The 24,286-nt window shown below is 40.4% G+C and overlaps 1 protein-coding gene across 1 annotated transcript; it reads right to left on the bottom strand.

Moving 5' to 3' along the window:
* Nucleotides 1–1,350: 1,350 nt before the first annotated feature.
* Nucleotides 1,351–19,490, bottom strand: HSPA4 (heat shock protein family A (Hsp70) member 4; the record flags this gene model as incomplete). The annotated part of the gene is made up of 19 exons (XM_082006247.1): nucleotides 19,288–19,490; nucleotides 15,008–15,065; nucleotides 13,190–13,330; nucleotides 12,367–12,489; nucleotides 11,521–11,620; nucleotides 11,059–11,192; nucleotides 8,893–9,137; nucleotides 8,431–8,507; nucleotides 7,980–8,131; nucleotides 6,916–7,022; nucleotides 6,443–6,576; nucleotides 5,763–5,944; nucleotides 5,214–5,303; nucleotides 4,534–4,686; nucleotides 3,897–4,022; nucleotides 2,808–2,915; nucleotides 2,375–2,494; nucleotides 1,818–1,979; nucleotides 1,351–1,551 (listed from the first exon to the last, which is right to left on the bottom strand). Exons 1-19 carry the CDS (start codon nucleotides 19,392–19,394, stop codon nucleotides 1,351–1,353), a joined length of 2,520 nt encoding a protein of 839 aa, XP_081862373.1. The 5' UTR covers nucleotides 19,395–19,490.
* Between the last annotated feature and the right edge of the window lie 4,796 nt (nucleotides 19,491–24,286).

Raw genomic sequence — 24,286 nt, 5'->3', positions numbered from 1 at the left:
CAGAGGGCCCGGGAGCGCAGGCCGCTGCCTGGCGCGGCCTCAGCACCGGTTTCTCGCGGAAGGGCCGCGCTCAGGGCCGCCACTAGCCGCCTTCCCCAGCGGGACCCAGCAGGCGGCGAGGCCCGCCAGCCGCGCGCTCCGCTTGCCTAAGGCGGGTGCGAGGCGACGCTTCCAGGTCCCAGCTCACTCCCCTCAGTAAGAGGCGGCCTCCGCGCCGCGGGCAGGGCTCTTGGCGCAGCCCCGGCGACAGGGACACGGCCCTTACCCCGCCCCGCCAGCTTTCTCAGTGCAATCAACAGCTGGAGAAGGTGATCCAGTAGAATCCAGTGCATTTATTTCTTGCAAGAGCTGAACGGGTGGTGCAGCTTTGGATTTTAACACATACAAATTCATGTTTGCAAGTTTAATGACAATCAGTACTAGAAGCAAATCATTGTATAAAGCTCATAGGAAAAAAAAAATGCCAGATGGGTCTCTTCTCCTGGGGAAAAAAACCACACCCAAAGCAAAAAAAACCAAGCATTCCCAATGAAGGCCTCATAGAAGCAAGTATACCCCCTTCAAGAAAGTTTGGAACAAGGCAGAAGCAGCTGGCAGTGGAGGCAGCTGAAATACAAGTATCCGTTCTTTCTACAAGCAGCTAATTTAACTAGAGACAAAAACTTTACATGGTCTAATTAGCTGGGGAGTTTGCCAGGAATACACTTTCATACGTAGGAACACATTCATGGTCTGATGTGGAGGAGCAGCTACTTGCTGTACCTGATAAATGAATCAATACAAGGGCACCAGTTAAGGAATAAACCTACTGCTACTGCCCCCCACAGCTCTGCCAACCTGGCCTAACGCTGAACTGTTCAAGTGCAAGTAAAAATAAACATCAAGTAGGGTGTTAGCACTAAAACAAGGGCTAGATTAAGATGAGCAAATGAAAGACTATGCTTCAGGCTCCAGAAGGAGCAGGCCTAGTGTTAATGGGCACTTTATACAGAGACTGTTGCTGTAAAACAGGGGGGCAAGTTAATCTTCAGATGGTGCAGTCTCATTGAAAAAAAAGTTCACAGACAGGGAGACAAAATGAGATAAGATTGACTCACCATGAACATACGGCTGTTTCTGTAGGTTAAGTAAGAATACCAAAACTTCTAAATACAATCATAATTGCAATAAATACTGCTTATTTGAGTAGTTAGCTACTTCAGCATTCTGACTTGATGCATTGACCAAACCTCTCCAAAAATTACAAGGAGTGTTGTGGTATTCACCTGCTTCAATTTGTATTCAGAACATACGAAGTCAACAACTTAAAGCTTTATTGTAGTTTGCAATAATATAAACAAGTGCTGGAATTCAGTCAATGTCCATATCTGGAAGCTTCTTCTCTGTAGCTGCAGCAGCAGCAGCACTCTGGTCGCCAGCCTGGGACCCACTGCTGGCTTCTCCCTGGCCTTCTACTGGTCCATTGGGTTCAGCTGGTTTCTGCTCTTCCTTTGGGAGTTCAACTTTGGGTTTTGGTTTTGTAACTATAGGATTACAAATACTTGTCAATTCCTAGAAAACACAGAAATAAAACAGTTAGAAATGTTTTTATCTAGCAACAGTTGCACTTTGAGCAACAAGTTAAATTAGCTTCTAACACCAGGTGGATATTCAAGTTGACAGCTGAAGTTTCCCCAATACATGTTTTACAGATTAATACCCAATCACTTGTCCTATCACAGATTTCTGACCTCAAGAGTTGTTCTTTTGAGCACAAACAACTAGACCAAGAACAGAAAGATTCATGGAAATACAGCAAAGTATGTAGAAAGACTTACTTTAGTTTTAGCTTGTATGTCTTTAGCTTTTATAACTGGGTCCAAAGTAAGACTTCTCTTATTTTGAAGATTAAGTTTATTGTTCATCCACTCCATGGCTTCATTGGCACTCTTCTCCACTTTTGCTACATCTGCTTCATCTAGATGGTCATACTGTTCATCCTGAAACAGGCAAATTAGTAGTAGCTGTGCAAATATTTGTTCTGAACATCTAAATTGCATGCTTATTTCTTCAAGCTTTTAGCTTCAAAATTCTAGAAAGTCCATTAAGCCAGAAGGCTGTTCTAGTTAGCAGAGCAGTAAAGCTGATTACCCACAGCTCTATAACCAGAGAACTGAAGTTCTGCTGGTGGCATTTCCCCTCCATGAGGAAATCAACACCTGATTAAAAAGACTGTCAGATTTTCAAGCCAACACCTACTTCTGAAAATACATTAAATAGCAAGAACTCAGAAGCTAGCCAGGAGGTTGCACCAGCTTTTTGTTTAAAGAAGCTTGCTTAAAATTCAGAAAAGATTTGTACCACTTCCTTGCATTTGCCAGAAACATGGAAATACCTTTGCTTTGAATGCATGAACAGTTTTCATGTACTGTTGAATTTGCTTCCCCAAGTCCTCAAATGCTTTTGGTCTTTCCTCAGATTCTTGAAATCTTGCCTGAATAGGTTGACCCAGAGTCTGAAACAAAAGTATAACAGGTATCAAAAACCATGCAGCATCACAATACGTTCCTGCAAGATTTGGCAGGGTACATTAACATTCCTGAACTCCTGTGGAACTTTTGCTCTTTCCTCCACTTACAGGAAAGATGGAGTCTCTCTCAACCCTGTATTCTTACAGGTCTATTGGAGATCTGCTCCTCATACTTAATAAAGCAAGCTATGTAACTTGTTACCAGTGCTAATCTCCAAATCAGAAGACCTTAGACAGCCCCCCACCTCACAGTCCTCTAGATTCAGTAAATTTCAGTGGGAATGTAGGAACCACTTACCTTCAATTCTGTCAATTTATCAATGTAAATTTGTTTGGGCTGGTCTTCACCATCTTCGTAAAGCCAATTTTCTGTATCCTCCAGCTTCAGTGTGAAACTATTTCGATCCTGAAGCAATCAACACAAAACAGGTGAGAATTCTATTAGATGGTATTAAATGATACTTGGGGGTTACATTTTTAGAATGTAAAGAATTCTGCCTGAGACTTTTTATCCTATTTTGGTGAAAAACAGGAAACGGTATTTTTCAGTATGGCTTTGTGGTGGAGACCAGGCCTAAGGAGGAACCATCTATGACACCCACAGTTTAGATCAATACTGTCACATAGAAGCCCATTTTCCCTCTTTTTCTTCTTCACATTTTCATCATCATTATATAAGCAGGTCTGAGAACAGAGTAAAACCTATCTTTAGCAAAGGTGCCATGAATCTCACTTGACTTGTCCCACTTTGAGCTCTGATGTGGGTATCTAGGCTCTGCAGACACCTTCCTGGCAAGGCTCCCACTATAATCAATGGAGATCCAGTCAAGAGCTCAGTCTCATTCATCTGACTAATGTGGTCATCTAACTTACAACTATATTAATTACACAAACTCCTTTAGTACACCAGGGAAAGCTAATTAATAATAGAGATTTTTAGGTAACCTGTTCAGATACAGGTGCCCACATTTAGTCAGACTAATCCCACCTGTTACGTTACTAGGTAAGGTAGGGGTTTTTTTTTTTGTCTTAAACTACTCTCAAATATTGACAAAGAGCCAAAAATAGAACAGGTTGCCTTTAAATGTTTGTGCAAGTGCTTCTAGTCTCTTTCAGTCTGAAAACACATACTCCGATACTATCTTATTGATTGCAACTGTTTTGGAAAAGAACACACAATACATCCTGGGTTCCCTATGCTTGTACTTGGGCCACACTTAGAAGATTATCTTCTTAGCCAGAAAGGTTAAGAGCTATTTCTCCAAGTTTGAAGTCTGAAAATATAGTCTAAGTAAACATAGTATCTGATACAGGTCAAAGGTTATTAAAATACAACTGTTCATTGTAACAAGATATATTAGAAGAAAATCAAGCTAGCAATACTTACCTCTTCACTAACAAATTTCTCATAAATACCACAGAGTTTGTCTCTCATATCATACACATATTCTTCCACTGCATTCTTGGCATCATTCCTCTCTTTCTCTAGCTTATCCTGCATTATCATTTTACCCTGTGAAGAAGTTGTCAAATTAGTTGGCTAAAAACACTAGTTATTTAACTAGTTATTTACTGCCAGGACATTTTGTTAACAAAGACTTAAGTTTGACTAAAGATTTTGAAATACTGTAGTTTACATAACTGTTCTAAACACAATACTGTAAGAATAAGATCTAATATCAGTTTTGATGGGATATTGAATACAGCACAGAACAATCTTGCTCCAGATGAGGAACCTTCACCCTGATGGTAGCAGCCATCAAATACCTTGTGATTTTGGAAATAACCACCCCATAAACTAGCTTTCCTGCAGAACTCCTCTTCAGTAAGAGTACAGCATTCACTTCACAGGAATAATATTGTTTTGGCTCCGTGGGGCACAGTTGTTCACCTCAGAAAACTGAATGGTTTTCCTCCTTTTCATCTTTCCCCGATCACCCTTGAACATTAACCATGCTTAATCAACAGCAAAATTTCTGTACATCAACTAAAGAAATTTTTAGCTTGGGCAAGTAAGAGTTTACCTCATTCTCAATGAATAAGTTCAGCATATCTTTCCCTATCTGCCACACCATCTGATTCTCAATGGGAAGGTCCACTGTAGTAGTCTTTACTTTAGCCTTCTTGGCTTGAGGTGGTTGATCCACTTTCTTGTCTTTTGAGTCAGCCTGAGAAGTCTGCATTAAAGAAATATAGTCAAAGTAAAAACAGCATCACTAGTCAGTTCAAGCTGAGTATTCAGGGCTTCCAAGCGAGAAAATATTATTGGATTAGTACATCTCAACATCAGAACTAAATATTATCTGTCATTCTGACACTTCAGCTGGTAAAAACGACAGGTAAGTAACACAACTACTGACCTTTTCAGGGCCCACTGACTACATTCATGGGGGCAATTGTGCCTATAGTAGAACATTTGTGCTACTTTTTGCTATTTAAGTTACTAAAAACTAAATTATTTCTTCTGTGTGGAGTGTTCACCCTTTTTATCAGTACCAGGTCACTTGACAGGCCTGCAATGATCCATGCCATTTATGTACTTCTAAAGCTCTCATCACAATACAGTCTACCAATATATTCACATCAGAGTTTAGCTTCCGGAGCTATGACAAAGGCAGCAGATAGGATCACATACTACATATTCTTATGAATCTTCCAGAAGTATCCTTTAAGAAAAGATAAGTCTCTCAGATGTTCATGTTACCTCCATTTCTTCAGATTCTGCCTTATTTTCAGGTTGGGCCTGCTGTTGTTCTTCAGTCTTTTGTTGCTCTTCCTGGTCTACTTGCATCTTCTGAAATTCATAAAAAGATCCAATTTGACATATTAAACAATGCATATGCAGATCATTGCTTCAGTTCTTAGGCTGATCACTTCACTGACATCTAATGCTCTTCAGGCAAAAGAGGAAACAATGAAAAACGGAAGTAGAGTCTCAAGGCGTAAGTTATAAGCTTCTAGTCTTTGCTTTTAGGCAAGTAAGAGCTCACTCCTAGCATGACTGAGAACTTAATCTATACTTCACAGTCCAGATTTCAAAAGATATGTCACTGGTGTGACATACTGCACTTAGTACTTAATCACATCTTCATATTTTAGTTGCTGGATACATCTACTTGGTTTGCTTTTTTGTTTGTTTTTTTTTGTTTGTTTGTTTTTTAACACACACACACGAACCTTCCCAGAACTTGGCCAATTGTGCTTCACCATAAAAGCAGTTTTCTAAGTAACTAACAGCAATGAAGTCTATTACCTCTTCCTCTTTTGCATGCTGATCCGTTTCCATAGGCTCTTCATTCTCATCAGATTTATGAACCTCTACTAAAGATGCACTTGAAACACTGAAGATACCGTGGATATTTACTCTAACTTTGACCTTCACTTTTGAACTGGATCCATCTGTTTGAGGAGTGACCTTCTGGACCAAGAAGTGAGCTAAACAATCCCACAGAGAAAAAACACACCATTTGATTAACTTAATCATTGATTGTAAAATAAAACCTGACTGTTGAACTGTTGATGACAACAGATCACTGCAATGTGCCCAGGGGGTATCAAATCCTACTCAAGTCAAACAATTTTTTACTTTTTTTTAACTCAGCAATGCTAGGATACACAGCTATTAGAAATTTTCTATGGTACGCTGTAAAAGCTGGTGTTACTTGTATCAAAGTAAAATGAGTAAAATGAGGCACAATTCTGAGTATGCCCCTTTCAGGTTTGCTTTGACATTAAGATGCTCTTTATTTAGACTATTTGTCCACAAACTTCAAGTTACTCCACTCATTTTACTGTGGATCCATGACTTTGGAAACGTGTCCCTACGGCATTTGTAGCAAGCTGCACTTTCCAGACTATGTAATCGGACAGAAAGAAGTCCTGAAACATGTACAAGGCTATTAATAAAGCTTAAAGCTACAGAATAATCTTAACCTATAGCAGGATCTGGGTAAGGCAACTCCTTGGGAGAACTGTAGTACGCCTCAAGAGTAAAAGGTTCCTTTCTGTAGAAAGTGAGGACCTTAGAAAATGGAGCAGCATGGTTCTTGGGAAAGACCTCACAGTCACTGCAAGAGAAAAGAGAGCATTTGCTCAGTATGTGGGGCAATGCATCTGAGAAACTTAACAAAACTTTTCCAGATACTCTTATACTTTAAGGAAAAGCTTCTTAAAGAAGTGACAAAACATTTTAACCTAAAAGGTTAGGAGACTAAGACCAATAGCCATGTAGGAAGTGCTAAACTGCCACCCAACCCTGGTTTTGCTTGCTACTGTCATTAACTTCAGAAAAGTATCAAAGTTGGAATTGTTAAATGGGCACTATTCTGAAAGTGTTGGTTACTCTAGTTGTCATCATTTAGTTTTAAGCTGTATGTAATCATGCAAGAAGACTGAACTTTTTTTACCTTAACCCTTCCTCTGCTGGTGAGTTCCATCGTAAAGAAATAGGATACAGTATCAAATCTGTGATAGAAAATTCTCTCACTTTGAAAGCCGGGGACAAAATAGCACACTGAAAGAACACAAGAGCCATATTACAAACATTCAAACTTCAGGTGAACAGCAATTTAATTCAGCAAGTATCTAGTTATGCTGCTTAATATGTAGATTTACTCTAGATCAAGACAGTAATACTGATGGACTTAGGGCCTGCATACTAAGCACTGGAAGCTCATATGCACTGTTCCTTTTCAGGAAGCAGTCATAATCTGTTCACTCTGAAAATAGAAATACACAAGTTTTAGTTTAGAGTCATCACATTGCTTGGTTTTCTACAGTTAGGTTACTGAGTTGTTTTTAGTGGCAACATAGAAATCAGAAAACCTCAATCAAAGTTACTTTTTAGAGTGACACAGTACCAGGCTTTTTGCATATCGTAACACAAAACTCTGTTTTTAAGCAGATTCCCATCTGCTCTTTTTAAACAGATTCCATCAGTTCATACCGCTCGTGGCACAGAGCTGTAAGCATATATTAGGCATCCGAAGAGAGAGTAGTGAGGTGATCAGAGCAAAATTAAGGTGCATTCAAGAGACAGTAGCACTAGTAACTATGTGGAGTATTTACTACTGCTTAAGCCATTCAACAGTGACCAATTTCATTCCAGGACACAGATTTCCATTAGTAGGAACTTAAGCTTTCATTTCCATCCATGTTATTACACTTGTGATATGGCAATTGCTTATCAGTAGCACTGTAAAAAAATTTTTTCCCCAGACTCCCAGTTGCCAGCCGCAGCAAAAGCTGAGTATGTGCTTCACTTCAAGCTACACTGATTTGTCTTAGACAAACAGCACAGAAGAATCACTTAAAGCTGCTATTCTCATTCTTCCAACCGCCCTCCTGAAGCTTATTCAAATCCATTCTATGATACACATGAAGTATCTTTCATGTTACTTGTGGACTCTGGCTCAAGTATTTATGGATTTCAATAAAAACACTCACAGCTAAAACAAACATCACTTTTTACCTGCAGCGCACAACCTCGTGCAACAGCCTCATCTGCATTCAAAGTTGTACTGACTTCTTTGCCAAAAAATTTACTGATCTTCTCTTTTACAGCAGGGATTCTTGTGGTACCACCAACTATCTCTACCGCATAAATATCCTCCTTCTTTAACTCTAGAAAGGAGTCAGACAGTTTTTTTATAGGTTAAACGTTTGTTTTACATTAACAAGCTGCCATTGCAAACTAAAAGTTTTACTAGAACAAGCATTATTTCAAGCTTGTTCTCCAAGCTCCTAAGCAATAAGAATTTAAGATCTTTGCTTGTGTGAAAAAGTTTTAAAAGCTTGCGACTGTTAAGCAAGGACATTAACTGCACTGAATTCATCTGTCCAAGTTCTGTCAACACCCAAAAGGAAGCTTGCATTATGGATGTCTCTTCTGTATACGAAATACAGAATGTGTATACACTTACTGGCTTGCTCCAGCACACTGCGAAGGGGTGGTTCTACTCTTGCAAGGAGTCCATCACACATCTCTAAAAATTTGCTTCTGTTGAAACAAGCCATAAATACAGCTATAGCATACCATAAACAAGTTAATACAGCAAATAGAACAGGATGCCAAAATTAGAATAATACTGTTGTAACTATGTACTGCAGAGTTTCCTCTCCCTGTCCTAGTTTTATGCCTGTTTATTATGTTCTCCCAGACAAACTTGGTTCTAGTAATCTAGGCACACTTGCAACATTCACAACCCTCCCTCCTAACTCAAGGCCACGGAGCAGCCTCTAAACTCCCTGCACATGTTGTTCTTACACTTCCCACCTCCCTCCAGTCCTAAGAACTGGTATTTTATACCAATTTTTTTTCTTGACTGAAACAGCTTTAAGGAAGGGCACTCTAAACCTTACTTTTGTAAAAATATAAATATTACCTGTTCATTGTTCCAGAGACATCTATGTCATTCATGAAGCATTCTATATTCATCGGGAGATCAGAGGCATTAGCACTCATCAATTTTTTCAGTTTTTCACATTCCTGGTATAGCCTCAACAATGCACGAATCTTTGACTTTATGTCTAGTTTGTATTTCTTTCCGAATTCTTCACAGAAGTATTCAACTAAAACCTCATCAAACTTCCTGCCTCCAAGTGTTGTATCAAATGATGTGGCAAGAACCTTAAAAAAAACAATTCAACTCTTCAGTAATAGTACAATTTGTCATTACTTCAGTGAAGCCAATTAGCAGTTAATGTCAAAGTAATTCTTTGTTTCAAATATAGTCCAACTTTAAATGAAAGCAAATATCACAACATTACTATGGAGGAAGAGTTATACTGGTGCAGCCACAGAAGAAAAAACCTGGCACATTTAATTTTTACTCTGCCCTTGCTGTCACCAGCAAGGAGTTTCTTTTGATGAGCCTTGTCTAGAAGTCTATCCCAAACAATAAAGCTACATCCCATACTCATCTTTCACATTTCATGAACACTGCTGGCAAAAATTAAACTGTCCCCCTATATTTCAGGGCAATGCAACTAGCAATTGCATCAGTAACATCTGCTAGTTTATGTTGATTGCAACTGCAGTAGTAGTTGTACACATCCTAAGAGATGCTTTTTTTTTTTAAGCCTACCAAGCCTAAACCATGATTACCATGGTTATCCTATGCCTTTTGTAGCTGTTATTAGAAGTGTTGGAAATGCTGTTGGAGAAAGATCCACCATTACCACGAAAAAATTCTGGCAGCTACACAAATATTAGACCTTTTTCTGAATGGTAATTCTCACAAGAATTGCAGCACACACACACAGTTGTTACAAGCTCCAGGAGAAAACACATCTGCTATCTCAAATGCTAAAAGGCAGCCTTGGGCACCCAGCCTTCCTGTAATGAGGTGACAACTTTTAAAAGAAATTTAGGAAGATAGTACAAATTACTGAACAGATTGTGTTACTAAGCTTTGCACTACAAGCAGACCATCACAGTTTCCAAATTCTGCTTAGCCCCTGTCAGTTTGAATCCTATCCCAGTGCATTATTTGATGCCTCATAAGGGTGGAACACGTTTATACCAAGCTAAAAATAAAACATGAAGAGAATAAATGTTATTAACTCTTGCAAATAGGTGCTCATTTTTGATGAGGGAATTATCTGCAAAGAATATCTGTAGCCCATCCACCTCATCTGATTCTACCCTCTAAACATACCATGACCTTAATTTTTTTTTTTTTTAAGGAATATAAATCAGTGAAGTATCACATTATTCTCAGTACACCTTCAGACTAGGTTTGGTCTCTACACTGTTCTAACTGCCTTGCTGTCCAGCTCCCCATTCTATACTCAAAAGCTTCCCTTCCACACCTCTATGGTTTCAAAGTTTGAAAACACAAATCAGAGAAACACAAAGTAGGTTATGTTTCCTCACAAGAGGAAACATAACTACAACAAAACTAATGTTTTCAGAACTCTTGTCTTCATTTCACTACCCTGTGCTTTAAAATTTGTGTTTGTTTCTCTAGCCAACTAAGAGAAAGTTACTGGAACTGCAGAAGTTCAGATTGTAATCTTAAAAAAGCCAACTAAGAAATGTTAGCATTTGCTGGAAAACAGTAACGCTTTGGCAACTTACACTTAGAAGTTCACTGTAACTCACTTAGCTTCCATTTGCAGCTTAAAGTAATTAAGAACATTTTTACTCTTTCACATGAGCACCAGAGTGAGTGTTAAAAAAATGTTTGTCACTTATACCATTCTAGGAATTCCTATTTTAATACTAGATCTCATGACTCAACTACATTTTTTTGAAAGCAGCATCCAGTCAGATATGATAATTTCTGACCAGATCATTTATTCCAGGTTTTTTATTCTTTGCCAAAGTCTGCTGATTAAGGCATGTTTGCTTCCTCCACATATCACTCAGAAGCTCTCTAGTTCCCTGCCCTACTTTTAACTCCAGGCAAAGTGCAATTTTAAGAATATGAACTGAGCTGTCTGGGCACGCTTATGTAAAGCCAGGCAAGCTTGCCTGTCACAGGCCATATATGTACTGATGAATATTTCTACTGGTAATTAAAATGGATGCACAACAGATTGTTTACTTTCAGTTTTCCTTTGTTGAATGCACAAATAGAAACTTGATATGCAGAATGTCCCATATCCACAAAAACAACATTCCGTGGCTTCTCTTCCAAGGCAGGCAGGTCTTGCTTATAGATTCCGTATGCAAGAGCAACTACACAGAAACAAGAGTCAGAGAGTATAGTTAGGACATCCAGTTTTGTAATTCCTTAAGAAATAAGTGGTACATCAGTAAACAGCATTAGCATTCACCTTACTTTTTAAGCTACAGAAATGGGTACCTTGTTAAACAAAATTCCCACTGCTAAAGGAACATGGAAGAACATTGAATAGTATTAGCCCCTCCTAGTAGCTGCATTAAAACAGGTATTTAAGAAATATCTTTATGCCTCTAAAGCAGTGAAAAAACACACCAGAGCTTCAAGAAACTTTATGATCAACTAATCTATTTTAGGTTTAGAAAGCCAGCAGCAAGGTATTACCTGCAGTTGTTTCATTTATTAGTCTCAGACAGTTGAGACCAGCAATCTGTGTAGCATCCATCACAGATCTCCTTTCTGCATCTGTGTAGAAACAAGGAACCTGCAAGAAGATCAGGTAGCTAATATTAAGATTTAGAAGAGCCACCTTTAGCAAATAATTACACATATCTAGAGAGTCAGTGTAGAGCACAGCTGAGGTATCCTTCAAATTTAGTGTTCACTTCAGTTGCAAGAGAGAAAAAGCAAAGAAAACATTAGGTGAAGACATAGTTACTTTTTGTGAATCTTTTTTCATTCTGTCTCACAAGCCACTCATAAGAAAGACCTGAGCAGGGCCTGTTGCACTAGGACAAGGGGTAATGGCTTTAAAAAGAGGGCAGATTTAGACTAGACATAAGGAAGAAATTTTTCACACTGAGGGTGCTGAACCCCTGGCCCAGGTTGCCCAGAGAGGTGGTGGATGCCCCATCCCTGGAGACATCCCAGGTCAGGCTGGACAGGGCTCTAAGCAACCTGATCGAGTTGGGGATGTCCCTGCTCATGGCAGGGGGTTGGACTCAGTGGCCTTAGAATTCCCTTCCCACCCAAAGTTTCTGTGATTTTAGGAGCAAAGAAGCAGAAACAGGTGTCAAATATTATCTATGCTGCTAATCAGCAGCAATTCAAGACATTTTACCATTAATAAACTAAGTCTAGTTTTAAAGAAGAAATGTGAGTAAGATTCAGTTTTAAACAGAAAAGACAAATACCTGAATATTCAGGTTTGATAGGCAACTTAACACTGCAATCACTTCAGCTTACAATACCAACCAAATATTTAAGACTTATTTACTCTCACGTACTTACAGAAACAACACAGTCAACCACAGGTTTCTTAAGCGCATTCTCAGCAGTCTCTTTTAGTTTCGTAAGAAGCATTCCTGTCACCTGTTCAATAGTAAAGTTTCTCTCTTCTTCCATATACATGGCCTTCAAATAAGAATTGCGTACACACATTACACTACAGTAAGAACCAGGCACTACAAATGTAAGGAACACAAGCAAGAAAGTCTTTACTAAAAGCAAGCTGCATTACAACCTTCTCTGACAGCCTAGCTTGTGCACAGCAACTGCAAGAAGATAATACATAAACACTGAAATACACATTCAAGAATTCACATAAACAAAGCTGCTCTGGACACAAATTCCTGTTTAAAAGCACAATTGCTAGACAATGCCTAGGATGCCTTCCTCCCTACTGTTTTGAAGTTATTAGTTACTACCTAAATCCAAATCAGAAGTTCAGCCACTGTTGAACAAGACAACTTATTACTATTTCACCTGATACAGTACTAAGCTGACATCTTACACCTTTGCAGTATCTGGACAGCAGCTAAGTACGTACACTGGTCAAGTAGCTTGTCTTCCAAATTCACCATGGAGTGAAGGAAAACTGCTAAAACAGTTTGTGTGAGACTGGTCTGGCAAGGCAGAGAAATTGTATAACTGTAAAAATCAGTCTCACCTAACACCTGGAGAGACCATCTGCATTATTAGTCTTTTATTCCCTATTTAAGACTTTCCATTCACGAGAGAACAGAAACTACAGCAAGCAGATTCAAACTAAAGCGATAAAAGGAAAATTCATCAGTTTCCTCCTCTGGCTCTTCTCCAAATATGCCAGACTTACCTTGATGCCAGTTGAGCCTGTTGGCAGCTGGACAAGTTCATACGCAAGGCTTGCTTTTTCAGCTTGAACAAAGGGATCTGAGAATGCACGACCATGAAATCTTTTAAAACTTTGTACTGTATTCTTTGCATTTGAAATAACCTAGAGGAAAAGAAATCTTTAATACAACACGACAGGGGAACATCTGAATTTCAAACAGAAGACAGTTTTGTTTCTCAGGTTTCCCTTGCCAGAATATTTTTGTCATTTTTATCTTAATAGTAGCAGGGCAGTTGCTAGAAGGCAACTTCTCTGATTGTTCAGGTAACCTACAGAAATTTGAGACTTAAAAATGTATGCCTGAAGACTGAGCCAAGATTCTATCAAAAATTGATTAAAATAGCACTCAATTTTCATAGTCTATGTGTAGTACACTCTTTAGAAATGTCAGCAGAGTGTTTTTCCTATTTACCTGTTTCCTACCACCCTACCTTCCTGCTGCGTTGCAGCCAGCAGTTTAGTCAAACATAACAAGCATATTGATGTAAACTCCAGTTCAGGCTCATCACATGCATCTGACAGTCACACAGCTATTCTCACAGAACAGCTCAAGGACCTTGTCATTGAGACCGAAGACCAAGATTTAAAAGTCAGGAGGGCCCCAAGATGATACCATCAGCTTGATTTAACTCACAAAAGGTAGATTGTCTTTTATTAAGAGCAGAGATCAGTGCAAATAGAGAAGTCAAAATCATTATAGCTTGTTTTCATGTAGTGCAAGTAAACTTGTTTAATTCTTTCATTTGTATTAGAGCAAGACACATACTAAAAAGCCACAGTAACTAACAAAGCAGACAAGCACTGTACCATATGACATTTACCTGTGATTCAGTTTCAGTCAAGTTTCTATTTCCTAAGTAACCTGGTTTTGATTTTCTGTAAGTTTAGTTTCTGCAGGACATACCTCATCTCTACTGGATCTCTGTATCAATGAATTTCCTTAAGCTAAGCAGACACTCAATTCCAGAAAAAACATCTGTATTTAGTTCTAGTACAGTTCTTCTGTTCTTGAATAACATTGTTGTGTCCAGTCATTTTTGTATTCTAGATAATGAATCTTCATACCTCTAGGTATTTTAGGCTAAGAAAAACCAAGTGTTTGAATAGTCACTTCCTGTAGAGGACTTCAAAAAAAAAATATCAGGTTTTATAGGGGTTTCACAGCAACACAAGATATGACACAGCAGGACCCAAATGTCACCAACGGGGAAAAAACAGCTTAACTTCTTCTCAGTCCCTAAAACATATTTACCTACCTACACCAACAGAAACTCAAAGTATGAGCAAGAATGCCTAAGATGTATGTATAGGTTATAATTCAACCACAGAGTCAAGAAAGCTGTATATAATTACACTCAAATATGTCCCCTTTCTGCCAAAATTATGCACTTCATGGAATTCAATAGAATGTATGTAACCACATAATTAAAAGCTATCATAATGCACACAAATTGGAACGAGCTAAGGTAGAATGAAACACTACTGCTTAGTTTTAGAATTGACATTTGCAACCTAAAAAGAATTAGTATTTATCAGAATTTCTTAAGAGGGAAAGATTTGTTTTTTCTTTTACATTTCATTATGTACAACTACCAACTCTTAGATTTCTATCCAAGACGACAAAGCAGCATTACATGCTGAACAGCTGAATCAAGCTCAGCTGTTGTGGAGACACTAGGAAGCCAGCTCAGACATTTGTAATCTTCACTGATGAAAAATGCATTGTGCTAATCTCATTTTTGACTACTGAAGTTGCTTTTACACAAGCTATACACTCACCTGGCTTTTAGCTGCAGCACCAATCGAGCGATTCTTGGGTCCAAAGGCTATACATGATCTACAATAAGAAAGATTTTCAGTTAGTAAGTGATTGGTAGAACTGCACTGCATATCTTTTTTTGTTAAAAAGTGTTGAAATATTAATTAGATTAGAGAGATTTTAAACCGTATTTGGTCCATTAAGAAAGTTGTTCACTCACTGCAATATATGCATGGAATGTTCTGTGAATTCTGGAAAGAAACAGGCACTCCAGTTAAAACAGCAACACTCCTCACCACAGAACAGTGCTACAACCAAATTTATTCATGCTACTTCAAGGTTTACATCCAAGTAATAACTTGGATTTACAATAAACTTAGTTTATATCTCAATTACCCATCTATCTAAGCCACTCAGAGACAAGGTGTTAGCTAATAATAGAGGAAACATTCAGCTGTTCAGAAGAAATACACGAGGTAAATCAGGTATTAAGAAAATCATTCCTACACATCTGTACCAAATGCTAACTAAGCTTTTCAGTTTTCAAGCAAATGCTTCAAGAACAGGAAGGCAAAACCTGCACAGAAAGACTGGTATTTATGGGTTTCATCTGTACTCACTGAAATGATATAGATTACGGAAAGAAAAGTCATACTTCGCTATGAACTACTTTGTGATAGCTTGCAGTTCTGAAAAAGAATTAAAGAAAAATCCTCCTTTTTGGAGAAATTCCTAGACCTATTAAGCCTCTCAATTTAAATATTAAACTGTAGAAGCCTTAACAAAATTAAAACCAGCTCTCTAATCCAAGTTCCTCATATCATTGAGGTAAACTTAGTGGGGGGAAAAAATTGCTATAGTCAAGCAGATCCTTACTAACAGCATAATTAAGCTGCTCTCTATACAGCAGGTCAAAAACTGCTTTACAGCAGGGTTATGCCATGGGGCTGCCACAATAAACAAATTCCAACTCAGTCTGAGGTTTAGAACCAGTCTTCCAAACAGAAACTGTCAAAAACAGAATTGAAGACTGGAGTGATATAATTGCATTGGTTTTATATCTTCCTCCAATTTATTAATAATTTAACAACTGAAACAAGGCCCACCGTGAAGCATATGTTGCAAGAGAGTTAACATTTCTGAATGAATCTGTCATTATCTGAAACAACTATCCAAGGGATTAGTTAATAAAAAGCGAGGAGGTTCTGTGCTATGCAGACCCTAAAGCCTACACTAAGGGGCCAGGAGCTGCAGAGCATACAGCTAAAAATTTAACAAGCCCCAAGCAGGAAGTTAGTTACTCATTTACGCTGGTTTCCAGAAAGGAATTAAGATGGGAACATGAATTGTTGCTTTTCTCCTGGACAAAAAAGAATATCCAGCTATTTCACTGCTAAATTCACAAGCCACCAGGCCCCAAATCACCACAAATCCATTAATTTTAATTACAGAACTCTTTAAACCTGCCAGACTGAAACCTCAAGGTAGAAGTCTATCTCAACAGAAGGATACAGTACAGTAATCAAAGCCAGAGGCTTCCATATAATATGCTGGAAATAAAACCCTTAAGTGCATACATTCTTAAACATGCTTGCCTCCTGCTTGGCTTTACAAACAGGCACACTTCTCCGAGGAGCTGCAGCTCAACAGACGGGATGGTTCTACTCAGCTCCACTCCTTCCCTTTCTGCCCAACCTCCTCCTGAGTCAAGCCTGGCCCTGGCTCCCAACCAAGCCTTGGGGAGCCAAACAAAGACCCAGGGCAGAGGTAAGTTAAACTGGGAAGAGGGAGGGAAGAATTTTCAGCCAGTCTCATTCCCCAAATCAGTTCACCATAGGAACCAGGGTTAACTCATTAAATATGAATTATATTATTATCCGATACTGGAAGTTGAATAACTAACTGTAGCCTTTTAAGCAGAAACTTACAGCCACAGTAAAGGTCATGAGGGGTCTAATGAAGGAACCTAAGCAGAACTTTGAACTTCCTTAAGACACCTGAACAAAGTTACCTGCAGGCACTACTTCATCCTTGCCCTCCCACCCACTTTCACTTCCTTGGAAAACATCCCCTGTCCCCTGACATTTCCTCTACATGAAAAACAGCACTAGCCTCGTAAGATCAGTTACAACTTTTTCACTTAATTCAAGTCCCTTCACCCTTAATGTAGATAATGAAGCTACCTTATATTTTTCCCCCCCTCTTGTTTTTTTTACTAGCTTTCTCTCCACCACTTTTCCATTTTAAGAATACCGTATTCAAAAGACAAACATGTTTTGCACTGCTTTTGGATATACGAGTTCAAATTTCACAGGATTCTGGAAGAATCCAAGTACAGAGCTGAAAGCAGATCCAGTGAAAGTGTCACCTGTGCCACTGCACTAAGTGCAATATGTTCAGTAGCATTTACTTTACTAATATAATTACAACAACACATATCTGCTAATCCTTCCCAAAACTTGGAAGTCATCATAGAAAACAGAAAATAGTATTTAACCATGACCATACGCCAGCTCCAGAGGAAGCCTGTCACAATACCCTGCACAACTACCCCCTCAGAACTCATTGTAAAGAAATGCTAAGCACTGACTTTTTGAATCAGGCTATTTCCAAGACATACACTTAAAAGTCATTAAGAATTCCTTTTAACAGATGCATTTGCTTACAGAATGGTTTTCTGCATACCCTCAGAACAGTACTTTGAGATTAAGTCCTGTTAAAAACTCTTTTTCATTATGCTAACTTTTTTCCAATTTCACTTCAGCCTTTCATAACTGAATTATTTCCTTAAAGATGCATTGTGTCAGATATTTTATATAGCTCTTCTCCTTCAATGAGGGAGATTTGTGTTCATATCTCAAATAAATATAAGCAGAACTTCAGCTCCCTGAGTGTCAGATGCCTAGAGCTATTAGAAGACTGCTTTGAAATGTTTTACATTAAATATTTTCCTAGTACATCTAACCTTTAAACTACCATATTATTGAGAATACTTAGAGACTAGTCCTTACTCTAACACATGTACCAAATTAAAAGTTTCGTTTTCCATTTATTCATTGTTTAGAGACAGCAACAGGCAAACAGAGCTGAGGTATTGTCTAATGAGAAGCAAGGTCATTTTAAGCTTCTGGTCTTTCTAAAGAGAGATGAGGGATCTGAAAGAAAAAAAAAAAAACAAGACAATGCAATTGTCTCACCAAGACAGCTATTTATTTTAGTATCTGCTCAAAATAAAGCTGTACTACAACATATAGTAAGCTGCAGGAACACTTTTAAGACAGCTTTCCAAACAGTTCCCCTCCAGGTTTGACACACTGGAAGTTACTTTTCCACCTTTATTTTGCAATTCATTCTTAGACAAGTTTTATCCCAGTTCCCCTCCTCCTTCTTAGGAAGTTTCTTATTAAAACTACACAAAGCACACTCTTCTTGAGAAACGCGTTGGAGGCTGATTTATGTAAGCCCAGTTAGAATACACTATAAAGACTGCAGAGTGCAATGTGCTTCAAGACCAAGTTCACCAGTGATTTGCACTGTTAGTCAGTCCCCTTCCCAGGAAAGAGGATGTCTGACACTGTACTGCCTATCCACTTTCCACTTCCCCATCCCTGTAACTTGCCAATCCAGCGGCTAGTTTCAAGTGAGAGTTTAAAAAATGACCCAATACTCAAAACAAGTGCAAATTTTTTTGAGAACTCTTAGTAAACAAAGAAATACACGGACTGAGGGGAACGCTACTAAGAAGCTTTTCTAAGCTTTGGCCCAAGGAGCTCGCACAGAGCTAAGCACCAGCTCAGCATTCACTTCCACACTCCAGCTGCACGGGGAAACAGGACTCAAACTGCAGGAGAACTGGGATGCTATCAGGTATGTCAAAACACAGCGTAGAAGCTTACATGAAATTAAAGCTGGGTTACTTCCAGCAGTCAAAGATACAGCTGGTTTTTCTTACGTTCACGGACCCTATCCTTTTAGCCATATAACACCACAGCCCTGCCTCAGGGAGGACGAACTGGCCATACTACACAAAAAGGAGCACAGAGCGTCATGCGGAACACCTCTCCACCTTTGCCGCGTGATAGTTCTCCGTTCTTTAAGCACTTCATTAAAGAAGCCCTCTTCTCCCGTCCCGCCGTGGTGGGAAGCGCAGCACACCCCCCTACCCCGGCTCGCTTCCCGCCCCGCCGCGGCAGGGCCGGGCTCGGCGGGCGCCTTCCCTTCAGCGGGAGGCCGCCGCCTCAGCCCCGCTCCTCAGCCCGGCGGCGGGAAGGCGGCGCGGCCCGCCCCGAGCCCTACTCACGGCGTGCTGCGGTCGCTGTACTCATTAGCGATGGTCTCGATGCCTCCGGCGCGGGCCACAGCCACATAGCAGCTCTGGAAACCCAAATCAATGCCCACCACCGACATAGCTGCGACAGGGGAAGGAGCAGTGGCGCCTGAGGAGCAGCGGCTCGGCCCGTTTAAATGCGCGGCGGCGGGCGCTGCCTCCACGGGGCGGGGGGAACTTCTCGAAAGATCCCGTCGAGCCGCCGCCGAGCCGAGTGCTGAGAGGAGGGAGGGGAGGCAACTCTCGCGAGACTGCCGCCGGGCGTTATCGCGCAGGCGCGGGAGCACATCCGGAGTTGGGCGTGGTTACTCGTGGCCACGCCCGCCTACGCAGCCCCGCCCCTTTGTGTCATTATTTCCTTTCGGCTTTGAGGCTTTAAGCCAAGTTCGTGGCTTTCAGTTCAAACAGACGGGGTTTTTTATTTTCTTTCTGTCTTTCTGTCTTTCTGTCTTTCTGTCTCTCTCCCGCCCCCCGAGAATGTAATCACCTGGTTATAACAGACGGGGCTTGAAGGAAAACAAGAGATTTAAAAAAAAAAAAAAAAATCACAATTTTTGGAAACAGGTTGTGCAGAAAAGGACCTAAACGCCTCCGAGTAACTATCTTTTGCTGTTAGGATATTGTCATTTTGCGTCCTATCAATTCAAGAGGACCACACTGGTGATTCTACCTTGATGCTCCCAAAATTATAATGAAATCTCTTTCATCTTTTTCAACAACCTCAAGTACTAAAAAAATTAATGGAAGCCTTGTTGATGATGTTTCATAGCTAGATAAAGGGTATATTGATAGCATCATCTTTTACACAACAGCCAACTTTTACAGGAATAAGTAGTTAAACTCTCATTTGCTGGTTTTTTCCTAGGCCTCCTCTGCAACACCAAATAAAATGTGCACGGATAAAAACCCCACATCTAAATCATACGTATGCACACACACAAGTATTTGGTACTCTTTAAACATTTCTCAATGTGGGAATTCTCAGACAAAACATGGGACATCTCCATGGTTCAAACATGACTGGGCTGAGTGATTCAACCCTTGCTCTGAATTACAGAAGAAAATCCAAGGCTGGCTTCATACTTTCATAGTTTGAGAATGTGGTTAAAAGGCAGTTTTGTTCCACCTATGCTACCAATAAAATTTAGCATATGGTTGCTTTATATGCAGTAGGATTTGCAGTACAGTCAGTCTCTAATCAACACATAACATTTTAGTATTAGTACATCTACCTTCACAGCTTGGGCCACTATCACTGCGTCACATATTAGTATAGCTGCATCGTGTTTTCCAGGGCAGCGTTTGGCCACCAAGTGTTTTAAAAGCGTGCGGGAGAAAAGTCCTTTTTAAGGATCTGGAATTCCTAAAAAGCTAAAGTTTAAAAAAAAAAAAAAAAAAAATCCTCAAAAGCTCCAGCACATTCCATAGTCCCAGCAATGGTGGGAGCGGGTTGAGGGTGGATGGGCTGGTGGACCGAGAGCTCTGCTGGGACCCCATCAGGCGTGCTGCTCCTCCAGGCAGCGCGGAGGTAAGGGGGAGTTCTGCGAGCGGACCGTTTTGGGGAGAAAGCAGAAGGGACTGCCTGCTTCATCCTAATTCTGATACTTCTCGTACATTCGTGACTGTTGTGAAACTTAATGTTTGGGAATACTTTTAATTCTCCGATAAAACGTGCCTAAAATACGGCAATGTGATGCCTTATAAACAGTACGTTTCCAAATTCCCAGCCCTATATTTACATCGCTGCTCCTTGTTTTAACGATACAGAAAACACATGGCAGAGAAACTCAATATTTCAAGCAGGAAGGCCTCTTGTCCCAAAGGCTTGAGCAGCCCCAGCCCCGCGCGTTTGCGATTCCTGGCAGCGCGCTGAGTGACGCCGCTCTGGCAGCTGCCGGTGGGCTGGGAATTGCATCACGGTGCTAATGACAGAATAATAATGAAGTGTTTAACCTCGGACGTCCTTGAGCATAGAGTGAGGTGCCAAGGAACAACACCAGCCCGCTGCTCCGCACGGAGAACGTTGTACAACCCGTACCCGCGGCACAATGAACTGCGAGGCAGAACATCGCCCAGCGTCCTCTTCTCTTTGTTTTTCACTTTCATTTTCAAACGGAGAGACCCTGCCAGCGGCGGGGCCGGGGAGCCGGGAGCCCGGCGTCAGAGGGGACCGGCATCGGCGTGCCTGGAGCCCCGGAGCCCCGGCGGGCTCCCACCAGCTGCCTGCCGCCTGCCGCTGCTGAGCCCGGGCTCGGACACGGCCCTGGGACCTCGCCAGGGATGCTGCCTGTGGGGATGGGAGCGAGGTGGGAGACAGGGGCCCCGCCAGCCCAGACAGACAGTTCTGGTCACCACATACAACCCCCGGCTGGGGGAAAAAGAAATAAATCAAGTCAAAACCTGAGGTGTCGTGATGCAGCTGCCTGAAGTGGGACAGATTCTACGATTCTCCCCACTCTCTTCTATTTTCTGAATGTTTTCTCATGTAAAAAGTAAGGCTTCTAATGCACAAAACATGACAAGACTGTAAGAAATATTTCCAATAAATAATTAGGATTTGATGACAGCTGAAAGACACATAGCTTATCCTGAACTCTCATCATATATATTCTTTAATAAGGCTTTATAATTTCTTCCCTGGTGGGAGTTCAGAATAAACCGGTGTTTGTTGTCTGCTAAATTTGTAGCAGCCTGGAACAATTGCTATTAGAGAGTGACAACTACCCTTGGAGGAGCGATCCAAAGGCAAATGATACTCAAAAGGTAAATATTAATTTCTTTATTGCTTATGTTTGCATGGAAAATAAACTGAGAAATGAAGCCTGCCTATGCCAATGTGGCAGGTAAAATGCACAGAGAAGGAAGGAGATGTGAAAAGTGAGAGGGAAAAAAGGAGAAACAGAGAGTAGGAAGAAAAAAGGTCTGGAATAATGGGCAGCCTGATCTGAAAGCATGTTCTCCGACTGCGTTTCTGCCCATTCCCCGGTACAATGGTAAGGCACTAAAGAAAGAATAGACACAAGTTTGTTTACCTTTTATATCCTCTGTGGTACGGGTCTGATACCCTCCACCCACAGTACTTAGTGAGCACGGTGGTGTTGGGCTGACAGCTGGACTCGATGATCGCAAAGGTCTTTTCCAACCGAATTGATTCCCTGGTCCTGTGTTCGGTCGGGGTATGTTTGAGCTGACCCCTGGGAGGACGCGGATGCCTGTGCCCGTCCTGCTGTGGCCCCGTCGAGTGCCCTATCGACTCCGCTGCTCCACGTTCCCTCGCCTGGCAAACCAGTACAAACCCTTAGATCCGACACAGAGGCAGGAAGGTTCGCCTCGGAAGCATGCCTAGAGCACGCTGACTCATTTCAATCAACCTCAAAGATGGGGTTTGCTTTGTGGTGTCCCACAGATGTGTCCTCTGCTCGGCTGTGCACTGAGATGATACTGTTCAAGCCTTTCTGTGTTCAACTGGCCATTAGCTTTTGACATTGAGTTACTACTGGTCTGGAATTGCCAAGGACTCGTGAATTTTAAGTTCAGTGGTTTTCAGCTTTTAATTAATAGAGGTATTTATTACATGACATTTTTAGAACCCTGTCATGGGATCTAATTATTCCAGAAGACCTGGACCATGGAAATCAAGAATAAATAAACCTGATATGCTGGAAATTATGGAGCGAAATCTGCATGTTTATCATTGCTTTCGCAAACTTTCTAGCGCATTTTCAAATTGGGTTTACAGCACTGATACCTTTGCTTTTAGCGGGGATGTATGACTAGAAGAAATGTCTCAGTACATTAAGAAATATTAAGGCAAAATTCAACTACAAGGCAGCATAGCATCTTGCCACATTAATTCAAGGAAGTAATTTAATTTCTTACATCAAGGCAGACTTTGTCTTCTTCTGAGCAAGTAACTTGTCTTTTTCTTACGTGCTTCAGCACGTGGTCTGTGAATCCCTACCAGACGTACATATTCCTTATTTGAACATACCGTCTCTGTCATTTGGAATGTATTGTGTATGTTGCTAGTTAGTTGCTTATCAGGAAAGTGATAAATAGCTGAATACTTTTTTTCTCTTTTGTTATCACCATAATCCATAATTTTGTTTTAAATTAAGGAGAAAAACCCAGAAGACGAATCATCAAAAAAGGGCTGTAGAAGATGCAGCTTGTCTCTTTTAAAATAGAGGGCAACAATTCTACGAACAAAATGTCTCAGAAGTTCTTAGACTTTTGAATATAATGTAAACAAAACAGCAAAAGCATTAACGTTTCATAATCGCATCATATGGTCAAGACTTTCAGAATGCAGTTACACATTTGATCAACTACTGCTCTATATAAGAAAAAATGAGTCGGAGAATGTATTCAAAATGTAATGGAAACATGGCCTAAAACTCATGGCTAGTTTTTAAAGAAGAAATAATTTGCTGTTGATATACTTGATACCGTTTCACCGCTCTGCTCTGCAAACGGATATTCTGTAGCACGGCAGGTATTACAAACATCTCTCAAAAACGATGGGTATAAAAAAAATGGGAAAAAGAACGATGCATCACTGTTAATTTGTATGCTATGGGTGATTTCGTCTGTTCTTCAAAGTATCCTCATCGTGTCTTCATTCAGTGGTTTACTTGATCTGTGCCTTATTCAGCCCTGCTCTCAGTCTACAGCTTCCAGACTTTCCCAAAAATTACTCCTCTGGGGAGCTTCACAGGTAAATCCTTGCCTGGCCAATTAAGCATCTTCCTTTTTCTATTATCTGTATGCGAAATCGATGTATGACTTCAGTGGAAGTGCTTACACACTGCAAATCTGCCGCTACAGTGTATCTCAGGGTACGCCCAGTATCTTCAGACTCTGTTTACAGTGGCATGTCTTGCAATTCATTAACGCTGGCCAACGAAAATTAATATGGGCTTGAAATAAGTCCTAGCTGGTATCTGTCACAGGCTATTCTTTGGGCTGCTGT

Source organism: Phaethon aethereus, assembly GCF_964289735.1.
Source record: "Phaethon aethereus genome assembly, chromosome: 14".
Taxonomy (NCBI): domain Eukaryota; kingdom Metazoa; phylum Chordata; class Aves; order Phaethontiformes; family Phaethontidae; genus Phaethon; species Phaethon aethereus.
The sequence above is the reverse complement of the archived record's forward strand: the minus strand, read 5'-3'. Positions and strand labels throughout refer to the sequence as shown.